General features: G+C 37.6%; 1 protein-coding gene across 6 annotated transcripts in view; it reads right to left on the bottom strand.

Moving 5' to 3' along the window:
• LOC137646648 (regulator of nonsense transcripts 3B-like) overlaps window positions 1-12,129 on the bottom strand; it is a 54,752-nt gene that overhangs the window by 27,906 nt on the left and 14,717 nt on the right. For all 6 annotated transcript variants that reach the window (XM_068379771.1, XM_068379794.1, XM_068379778.1 and 3 more), the window contains one exon: window positions 8,121-8,333. In XM_068379771.1, coding sequence (XP_068235872.1) covers window positions 8,121-8,333 — 213 coding nt within the window. The remainder of the gene's footprint in view (window positions 1-8,120; window positions 8,334-12,129) is intronic.

Below are 12,129 nucleotides of genomic sequence, written 5' to 3'. Positions count from 1 at the left end.
CGGGTGGTCTATTCATTCTTGAGAAGCGCCTGGGTTAAAGGTTTGGTAGAGGTCCTTTAGTAGGGGTTGCAACCCCGTGTACTTTGGCACCTTTGGGTTGATTCAGCCTCCAAGAGGAACGCTGCGCTCAGTAAGGAAGACGAACTTTAAATAAAGAGGCAGAGTAACGGTTCTATTCGACTTCCTTACCAGGTACTTATTATTTCATTGTTATTTGAGATAACTGTTATATGGGATACTTAGCTATCCTTTAATCTTGTACACTGGTTTTCACCCACCTCCCTGGGTGTGAATCAGCTACATGATTATCGGGTAAGTTTAATATTGAAAAATGTTATTTTTATTAGTAAAATAAATTTTTGAATATACTTACCCGATAATCATGATTTAATCGACCCTCCCTTCCTCCCCAGAGAGAACCAGTGGACCGAGGAATAATTGAGGAGGTGTCAACAAGAAGTACTTGAGTACCTGGCCACAGGTGGCGCTGGTAAGTACACCCCCTTCTAGTATTGTGATAGCTGGCGTATCCCTCCATAGAATTCTGTCGGGCAACGGAGTTGACAGCTACATGATTATCGGGTAAGTATATTCAAAAATTTATTTTACTAATAAAAATAACATTTTACCAATATGAAGCATAAAAAAGATTGGTTTTATATTGGAGACTCGGTCTTTGGGCGAGAGGTTTTATCCGATGAAACATAACTAACATTGTTACAAAAGTCAGGATCATGGGAGGATATGAATCTTTAGCACATCTCATACAGGTCCTTCATAATACATAAATACCAGTTCTCCAGTCATATACAAGAGTTGGGAAGGCTAACTCCAGTAACCTCTTAAACACATTCTCACAAACCAATGTGAAAAGCAGACAGTTTGATTCCCAAGTCAAACCTTACACCAGGAACAATAAGGAAACCCCTATACAGTACAGTATAATAAAATTAAGTCCTGAAGTATACACAAAAATGTCTCTTCTTTCCATTCTAGTTATTCAAGATGCACGACTCGCACCCTCTGGATTGTTCGAAACTACGAGTCAAAGAGAAGTCTACTCCTCTCAGTCTGAAGACCTAGCTCAGAGCTGAGCAATAACCTTTAACAGCTGAAACTGAGAGGAGTTTCTTATCTTGCAGGTACACAAGAAAGTCCACAACTAATGGAACAGAAGCTTCAATGGAGAAGCGTTCCTCTTGACACCAATCCGTGACAACCACCCACTTTGCTTGGTAGACTGCTGCTGAAGACTTTCGGAGGTATCCAGAGAATTGTTTCACAGTTGGTCGTGAAAAACTTTTCTCTCTGAGAAGCTGCTAAATAACCTCCATGCATGAAGAGACAGCCAGCCCACTGCACTGTGGTACTTCTTTGCATGTTGTTGACATAGGAGATTGTGCCATGTTGGAAACTCTCTCCAAACTTCTGCTAGAAGAGTTCAAAGGTCTGAGTACCACTCTGTTTCCAGTCATTTCGATGCTACCAGAATGATCTGGAGGTCATCATACCTTGTCAAGGCAGTACTGGATCCTTTGCTAGGCCACTTCATTGGTGTTAAAGAGGTCTTGATCTGTACAGGTGGGTCCCAGTTCACATTTATGAAGGATGTGTTGCATTGTTTGCACTGGATAGCTACACTGGCACTCACTAGTGGACGAGAGTCCCCATTTATTGGAGTTCAAGTCTTACCCATTCAGGTTCCTGCTCTACCTAATGTTAACCAGTCTTTTTTTGAGGGGTTTGTTTCACTTGGGAGTTGTTCATTTGGGCTCTGGATGGCATCATTTGGTGGGTAGTAGTCCCATTCTCTCCACTTTTTGAGCATATGATGATTTGGAGATTGGGTGTGCTGATGGCTTTGCTGATCACTTTCCTTACGAGACAGAATGATGGGAAGGCATATAGGATGAGAACGTCCCACGGGTGTTGAAATGCGTCCTCCAATGCTACTGCTTGGTCCGGCATGGGTGAGTAATAACCTGAGAGTTTGTTGTTGAGCTGAGTGGCAAACATGCCTATTACTTGGGAACCTGACAAAGTCAGGAGTTCCCTCACCACTAGAGGATTCAATGACCATTCTAAGCCAGCAACCTGATTGTGGCAACTCAAGACTGTCTGCAATGATGTTCTGTTTCCTTGGAATAAATCGTGCCGACAAGATGCATGCTTACTTCTTTCCCACCATTATCCCTACATTAGGGGCCAGTTGCCTGATGCGCGCAATTTCCAATGCCTTCTATCAGAGGCATCCTCTTCCATCAAATCTCTTCTCTCCATACCATCCTTCAATTTATCTCGTTATCTAATTCTCTGCCTCCCTATCGATCTCCAACACATGTCCAAACAGTCTATCACCTCTGTAATCTTTACTATGCCTGCCAGTCTTCTTATTTCTTCTTTTTCCAATCTTTCAAGCAGTGATTTTCTCATAAACCACCTCAGCATTCTCATCTCTGTTCCCTCAAGCTTTGCTTCCCCTTTTCGTCTCAAGAGCCCACATTAACACTGGTTTTATTACTGTGCTATAGATCTTGACTTTTGCTTAACTGTCATTTTCTTACCACAAACCACTCCTACTACTTCCCTCCAGTTCCCCAAGGCTGCTTTTATCCTTTTCTCAACTTCAGCCTCACATCCTCCCCCCTCTGACATTTACAATAGAAGATCCCATGTATCTAAATTGTTCCAATTTTTTTATAATCGAGCCTCAACTTTCATACATGGCTATCCTGTTCCTACCTTCTTTGCTGCTCACCATAGCTTCTCTCTTATCCACATTTACTCTCAAGTCACCCCTCTCCAAAGTCTCTTACCACTCTGCAACCCTCCTCTGTAAATCTTTCTCTCTATAAGCAGTAATAACCAAATCAACTGCATATAAAGTAGCAACTCCCATAACTCTTCATTCATTTTTTATCTCTTTATTTGACACATCCATGAGCACCATAAATAAAAATGGGCTTAATGCTGACCCCAGGTGTAATCCAAAACAAACTTCAAATGTTTCTGTTTCCCTAGCAGCTGTTATTACTTTTGTTTGTGCTTTTTTATACATCATATCTACCATTTTAACCAACTTCTCCGGGACTTTCCTCTTCCTCAAGCACCAAAATATCACTTCTCTTGTTATTCTGTCATAAGCCTTCTCTTGATCTAAAAAAAAAAAAAAAAAAAAAAAAGCACATAAGAGCTTCTGGTTTCCCCTTAGCTCATTTCCTGGAGCTGCCTTACTATAAAGATGGCATCCACAGTCCCTCTCCCCCCTCATGAATCCATACTCCTGTTTCCCAATCTTTACAATCTCTCATCTAGTACCCTTCCAGAAACTTTCAAACCATGTTCGGTTGATTTAATTCCCCTGTAGTTACCACATTCTATGACATCACCTTTCTGCTTTGATATACATACCATTGGACTTCCCTCCCAGTCTTTAGGCATTATTTCCTCTTCTCATACTGCCCTAAATAAGTCCAGCATCCATTCTTCTCCCTCTGTAGCAAGTATCTTGACTATTTAAATTTGAATATCTGATGAACCTAGTGCTTTACTATTTTTCATTTTTCTCAATGGCCACTTCACTTCTGTATCTCCATCACTGGCCTCTCCACCCTTTATGGTTATCCCAGCTCCTCTCTCATTTTCAGTATTAAATTGTTTTTCAAAATGTTCTTTCCATCTCTTAATGTCTTCATCCCACCTCTATCCTTGATAACTTTCAGTTGTCCCAATTCCTCTTTAACTTTTCCTCAAATTCGGATTCTTAGGTATCCTTTTTTTTATTCCCTTGTTCCTAGCCTTTTACTGAATTGCTCCTCCAATGGCTATACCTACTGTCCTCCTAGAATCTTTTTCCTCTTCTCTGTACCGTTCCTCTGCTCCCCGTGCCTATCTTACTTCCAAGTCCTTAAATTCCTTCAATTTTCTTTTGACTGACTTGCATTTCTCTGCCCCATCACCTCTTTTCGCCTATTGACGCACCATATCCGCTGGTTCTTCCCACCAATTCTTCTGTTTCCCCGACGCATATTCTTTCATACACACCTAGATATTTTCCCCTCTGTTACCCTGTTCACTCTTTAAGTTCAACCTTTCCTGTTGTCTCTCTCACACTCCTCCTAAATTGCTCCCTTTTCTCCTTTAAGATCCAAAATGTTAATTCTAGATCTCTCTCTCTTCTTGGGATCTCTACCTCTCATTTTAAAATCCATCACTACCAGACTATGTTGTTTAACACATGCTTCCCCAAAATTCACATTACTGTTCAGTTCATCACAATGTTTTCACTAACTTCTCTATCCAAATTGTAATCTATTTAGCTTTCCACTACACCACTTTCATAGGTTATCAGGGACTTATGCAACTTCTGAAACCAGGTGTTCATACATGCCAATTCAAAACTCTGCGCCATCTCTAATATATACTCATCTTCAATTCTAATTCCAAACCCATGGCCTCAATGTACCTCCTCATATCCATCCCTTCTCTTCCCCACTCTGCCATTTGTGTCTGCTCCTATGATTAGCTTCTTGTCCTCTTTCTCTGTTCTGATAGTTGCCTTAAACTCTTATCTAAATAATTATATTTCTTGATCTTGGCAACCCATCTTAGGGGCGTAATGACACAGCCTAGATAGATCCTACCTTTCTGGATAGAGTTGACCATAAGAAATTACTTTGATTTTAAAAATGGCACATGCCAATGACAGAGCCTAGATAGATTCCTCCCTTTCTGGAGACAGTTGAACTTGAGAAATTACTTTGATTTAAAAAAATGACACATACTCTTGATGGAGCCTAGATTGATTCTCCCTTTCTGAAGAGAGTTGATCATAAAAAAATTACTTTGATTTTATATTTACTATCATTATTCAACCTTTAAAAGCCTATCATTTATTCCTTTTATTTATACCATTTTTACCTTCCACTTATTAACATTATGACCCGAACTCCATTCCTTGCCACTCATGACTCGCAGTAATAGAGTTTATACCCCTTTCCTATCTCTCTAGTTCCACTTCCTTTTCATCTTGTCTCCTACATACACAAAATATCTATTCTCCTCTCTCTCACATCCACTATTTCCCTCAATCTTCCCGTTTGTGTACTGACATTCCAAGTACCTCCTCTGATCTTCTATTCCGTCACTAGCTTCTTCAGCCACAGTTGTGAACCCTGTGGTATCCATCACCCACTTATCATGCCAGTAGGGGTTCCTGACGCACGTTGCTTACAGGGGACACCCTAGCAGCATCCATGTTTCTAAAAGCATCAGACATGGTTAACCCTTTTACCCCCAGGCTCTTTGGAAATTTCCAACCCTTAACCCCCAAGGGGTTATTTTTTTCCCAGTACATTTTGCAGTATATTTTTTTTAAATTGCTCTAACAGCCTTAATTTTTGTCATAGAGAGGTCAGGTTGGTCTCATTCTCTTAGAAAATCCATGAATTTTTTCAAAAAATTATCAAAAATATGAAAAAAAAATTTTATAGCACTTTTTTGCAAGGACGTACTGGTACGTCCACGGGGGTAAAGGGATGGGTTTTGTGAAACGTACCAGTACGTCCTTTGGGGGTAAAAGGGTTAATAATTTGCCAGAGGGTTTTTTATGATTGCAAGCCTTTGCAGGCATCAACCACAGTTATAGGAGGTAGGCCTAACCTTTGACTAAATAATCCAACTGCAAGGCAGCACTTTCTACACTTACTAGCAGTGGGCCTAGCCTTCTGCTAAAAAGCAGAACTGCAAGACAAGAGCTGTCACTTTAGTCACTTTCTACAACATGCAGGATGTACAGTGGTACTTTACTACCGCAGAGGTGCCCATCTGGGATCCTCCTATAGATTCTACCTCCAAAGAAGCCACGTAGACACCAGGTTAAAAAAAGGTTTGCCAAGCACTAAATTCTGTAATCTTAATATGATCTGGAACTAAAGGAAAATTCTAATTCTAATAATAAAATTTCAAACAGTATTTCAATACACACCTGATGTTCATATTGCTTCTTCTCCAGAATCCCTATTTAATCAACACTTGACCATAAGACTTTTTATATCTTAAAATTTTCCCATTTTCTTTCGCTACAAATAATATATGCCCTTAAAAAGGAACAGAGCCCTCTACTGTAAATGGTAGGAAGCCCACGTTGTCACTTCAGGAAATATAGATTTCAGTTTTGAAGTCAACATTATCCCTCCTCTTCATACTAAGAGTCAGTGGGAGGCAGGTAGGCATGTATGTGAACATCAGCTAAGTATAGATATAAAATAAAATGATTAAAATTCTAATTATTTCTATGAATCTCTCATGATGTTCATATTGCTGACTCCCACATTCTGTTGGAGGTAGGGTGCAACTGAAGAAAAGAGAGGAATAAAGAGAGCTCTGTTAACTCCTCTCCCTCACTCTTAACCCTAGTGGGAGAGGAAGGAACAAACACCTCTCTACAACTTATTTTTATATTCACATATCTATTCCTATATGTGAAAATAATTCTAGTCCATGCAAATTAATGCGTTATTCACTTATTAACCCTTTTACCCCCAAAGGACGTACTGGTACGTTTCACAAAACACATCCCTTTAACCCCATGGACGTACCGGTACGTCCCTGCAAAAAACTGCTATTTACAATTTTTTTTTATTTTTTTGAGAAAATTCAGGCATTTTCCAAGAGAATGAGACCAACCTGACCTCTCTATGACAAAAATTAGGGCTGTTAGAGCAATTTGAAAAATATATACTGCAAAATGTGCTTGAATAAAAAATAACCCCTGGGGGTTAAGGGTTGGACATTTCCAAATAGCCTGGGGGTAAAAGGGTTAAAAATAATTTTTGTGTTACTAAAACTTACCAGGTTATAAAACTGCTAAATAGGCTAATGCTACTACATAGCCTACCTAACTGATGATTCCCCTTAAGCCTCACCTCACTAAGGTTAAGAACTAGCAACTGTTAATCATACCATAAATAGGTCAGGGAATTGCATGATAGTAAAAAAACAAAGCAGTTACTACTGAGTTACTTACCACTGTATCAACAAATAAACATTCAAAATTTTGGCTACTAGCCTACCCATAATTATAGTTCCACAACAAAACTAATTCACTAAAATTTCCTTTTAGTTTCATAATGCTCACTGTATAAAATTTATGGCAAAAACAAAGTTGTTTTGTTATGCAATAGAAAATTAATATGATAAGGAATCTAAATTTATTATTCAATTGGAAAATGATATAAAATTTTAACACTGGGAAGGGTAAATAGCTAAATACCATCTATGTTTCAAGAAGTCGGGACAATGGTTAACAACCCCATACAATTCAGAAATCAAAACATTGGCTTAGACAGTCGGTGACATTTGACCAAATTCAATTTTACATTCACGTGATTCAACTTATAAACAGTAGTAACCAGAATATAATTCTTTTTACTTATCTTAATCATATTTCAAGATTCCTAAATTCACTAAGACGTCGACTCTATAACAACAGAAATGTGGACGGAGGCTGGGAGCAAGTTGATGCACAGGAAGACTGGTCCCTAGCTGTAACGTTGGTTCTTTTAGCTTTCGACGTAATAATGACATCACCCATAGCAGACTGTTTTCAGCATTGAAGATGTTGTGTTCGAGTCAAAAGTGCCTGAACTCAAAGGTCTCTCTTATATACACTGAGTCTGTGCTCTGCACATTGATACGCTGCCACTAGAGCAGGGGAGACAACATTCTCTAAATGCACAAACACCACATAAATGGATATCAACATAAAGTGAAAAAGCAAGGTCCTGTATAAGGATTTCCTGGATGGTGGTCACCAATGGATGTGTATAACAGTGGTAGTTACCAAGATATATGAGGGACAATCATACAATTCCATTTTTAATCCTACAATCTCATAGTTTGTCAGCCAAAGCTGCACTTTTCAAAGCTCATAGCACAATAATTATTGGGTAAGTCTAATTGAAAAAAACATAGCATTTGAATATTGGGGAAGACACATTGAAATAATAAATTGCATTTTTTAAATTATCAGACACATGGACAAAATAAATGCACAACTAAACAAGAAAACACAATTCCTGTATCAATTATCATTCAGGTACAGTACACATACTTCTTACCTTTTAGCTCCCTGTCATGAGCTTGTATTTCTTCTAGAACAGCTTCCAGAGGAGGAAGTGTGATGGTTACGGGCTTTGTCAGCGACTCCAGAAAGGCAAGGTAGTCAGCATCTTCATCTATGGTACCACACCTTGCATCTTTTTTCTTCCCACCAGATCGTTTAGGTATTTTTTGAAATGGAGCATATTCCACCATAGCAGGATGTTCATTTCCTAATGTAAAACACAAATAATAAAAAATTTAAAAAAGAGGTTCCTTATCTCAATTCATGTAGTGTATAACATTTTTTGTAATATAAGCAGCTTTGAAAACTGTCACGTTATAAATCCTCATTATTTCCGTACTTCGTCCCCTCTAGATTTGGCGATGACAGGATTAAGTGTATATTGACTAAGCAATGAAATAAATTTCATCTTAAAAATTCTGTTAAGAAGTCTTACCCAACATTCATGGTGCTGATTCCCACATTGAATGGAGGGTTGGTAATAGTAAATAATATGGGAATAATAGAAATCATCCTTGAAATAGGTGATGAATAACAAATTACTCTGGATTCAACCCTCAAACGGCTTGCGCTAAGCAATTTGAAGTTGACTGAGGACTCATCACTTCTCTCCAACCTCCATAAAAAGGAAAAAACGTTAAAAAGTTGAGGACTCCATCATCACAAGTTTTTAGAGTTTTATCCCATCAAAAGGACAACCTGCATCTGACACCAAACAAGGGATAACATATAGACTTTATCTAAAGAAAGCAAGGCACTGACCTATCCACCATTAAGTACCTTAACTACTCCCTAATTCCACAGAGATATTACTATTTTAATCTGAAGTGTCACCACAAAAAGGGGATCTTATCCACAACTTTATCTTCTTTCAAGTATGAAGAAGCAAAATATAAGTTATGGCTTCATTGGTCTGCACTCATTAATTACCTTTTCCAAGGAGATATTTTCATGAAATTTAGATATGTAGCCAATCTTCAAACTTACTGCTTATTATATTTGGGGGAAGGAAGAATAGACACTTCTAAGTTAAGGTGAATGTCTATGATTAATACCTTCATGGAAAAGGTCATAGCATTCTTTGACATTGGGGGAAAATTATCTCCAATTCTGCAAAAGTCTCTTGGAAATTTAGGTAAGGGAGCTGATATCTTCAAGTACTCCTCTAAATACCGAACTGGACAGAGACATTTCATGAATACTTCTTTTCACTCTAGAATTTAAAGAAGGAATGGAAAAATATCTAGACAGATTCTTATAAATGAAGTAATTCTTGGCCCCAAAAGCTGGGAATGAGAGAAAGAATTGCTCCTACATCAAAGCTCACACCATAGGACACGGCCTGCAGTTCCATAATCAGCCTGGATGACACAAGGGCTACCAAAAAGAGGGTCTTCAAGAAGGCCCTTTGAACCCAGCAGAGTTTATGGGTTCAAAATGAAGATGCAACAGGAACTATCAAGCTACAGTACATTCAAATTCTAAAGGAAAGAATCTGACTTATTGGATCATTAATACAGAAGGGTATGATAACATACTAATGGCTATATCTAAATCTGTGAGTTGCAGTATTGTAGCCATTATATATCTATAACCCTTACTAGTTAAAACCAAGGAATTTGGCAAATCTGAAGAAATAAAAAAATGATGACTTCGTCCAGAGAGACGTTAGTGGCACAAAAATTAGACTTACAACAACTAAATTACAGAGTCCTTCGTTGTTGGTAGAGAAAAGATAGACCTTCTCTTGGATGTAAATATGGAAAGTCTAACTTATGTTAAGCTCTGATGTACAATTCCTAGCAATTTCTTTAGAGCTGTGAAAGTTTCACGTGTGAATTTTCCACCTTTTGACTCCATTTTTTCCCATGCTTCTAGCTAATTTCCAAAGTTCTTAAGGAATTTCCTTTTTTCATCATCAGTGCAAGTACTGTAACTAATAGAGTAGAATAAATATTGTTTGTTTTAACACCCTTATATGGTGTCTGCATACTCATTATTGTCCACCAAATGTGAATAATCTTTATGTCGTCGGTAACAGTAGAAAAGCATGGTAATAAATGTTTATTTCCAATACTTGAAAGTCCTTCCATGACAAATATACTAAAAATCAACAAAACTAATTATACATTTTGCCTTTCCAAAACTGATGGAATGAGTGCTTTCAATGATATATTATAAGTATGTTTTAGTGATTTTTCTGCTTCATAGGTATACAGTTGTTGCAAGGCTTTGAAAGGAGCCAACTGAGTTTTGTGATTTTCATAATAGATACCAATTGAGGAAAATTCAGGATACCTTAGAGTTACCTCTACATCTTTTTGATTAATCCAGTTATTTTTTATGCATTTGAGTAAATGGAGTGGATCAAACATGAAAAAAATGGCCTGCTGGGTGTGTATAAACTATTGATAATTTTGGTGGGTTGGCAAAGTTATAAACCCTTGCCATTAATAGCACACAGAACCTGGAAACTTATCTCCTCAAAACCAACAATAAGATTCTTTAAAATAGTATGGAGAACTTCAGCTTTCATACATTTTCCTGGAAGGATGTGCACAACATCCCTAGATTTTGACATGACACTGCTTATCATAAAAACATATGCACTTGTTGCAACTTTGCCAGTGTCAACTGCTGCCCCAACAACATTTCAACCTTTGTAATCAAAATATGGCTTTATCTGTATTTCATCTACCATTAGTGTTACCTTTGTATTAACTGTCTCAAGTGTTTTACATCTGTTTTTAACCCTTTTACCCCCAGGCTATTTGGAAATTTCCAACCCTTAACCTCCAGGGGTTATTTTTTTTTTCAAGCACATTTTGCAGTATCTTTTTTTTTTTTAAATTACTCTAACAGCCTCAATTTTTGTCAGGTTGGTCTCATTCTCTTGGAAAATGCCTGAAGTTTCTCAAAAAATTATCAAAAATATGCAAAAAAAAAAAATTAAATAGCAGTTTTTTGCAAGGACGTACCGGTACGTCCATGGGGGTAAAGGGATGAGTTTTGTGAAACATACCAGTACGTCCTTTGGGGGTGAAAGGGTTAATATATGCTAGGAAAGTACAAGGTATTTGTTCAAAATCAGACCCAAATATTTTTTAGAATAAAATCCCTTAGATTGTGGAATAGCTTGTAGTAAAACAAAGAAGAAAATACTAATAGTTCTGCAGAAGACTCATCTGTTCATTGACATCAAACGTAACAATGCACATATAAATTGCTGTGTACTAAAATACTGATATGACTTTTTTATTACTGATAGCAGTGAAATTACCAAATGAGTGCGTATAGTAACTATGCTACAAGGTTTGGCTGTTTTCTACTTTACTTAACAAGAAGTCCAGATCTCTAATATCATTAACAGGGACAAAAACGTCATGACTTCCAAGTATTTTCAAATAAAAATCATTTACAAACACATTAACATCACAGTTCTCTTTAATCATCACTGACCTCATAACTGTCAGCAATTCATGTTTACTTACAACACTCTAGTATTTGTCCAAAAAACCTAGCTTATTTTCTCAGTTCACTGACACTGAAATATAGCCTTGAGCTTCACTGGTATTCTTCAATCTCCCTTTGTACCAACGCTTTCTGTACGACTTGCTCTTCTTTTTGGTTTTGTCTGCCATCTAGAGACTTTTGATGAAGCTCATGAAGATAAGTAAGCTGGACAGTTTGGAAGTATGGAAGGGATTGCACCCTGTTTCAGCCTTGGGGTTTTCAAATTTGCTTTGTTTCTTCCCAGTTTTCTTATCGAAGAAGGATGTCTCAGATTCAATATTATTATATTTGACGTGTAGCTGCCATACCTTTAAAGTGTTTAAATTCAATATTAATGTGGTAAAAAAAATATTTATGAGAGAGAGAGAGAGAGAGAGAGAGAGAGAGAGAGAGAGAGAGAGAGAGAGAGAGAGAGAGAGAGAGAGAGAGAGAATTATGTAACCTACTAGTTTTTGTGCTTTCTTTTCTGCTTTTATGCTCTGTTTGATGAA

Source organism: Palaemon carinicauda, chromosome 1, assembly GCF_036898095.1.
Source record: "Palaemon carinicauda isolate YSFRI2023 chromosome 1, ASM3689809v2, whole genome shotgun sequence".
Classification (NCBI taxonomy): Eukaryota; Metazoa; Arthropoda; class Malacostraca; order Decapoda; family Palaemonidae; genus Palaemon; species Palaemon carinicauda.
Note: the sequence above shows the minus strand (reverse complement) of the source record. Positions and strands in the feature narration are given on the sequence as shown.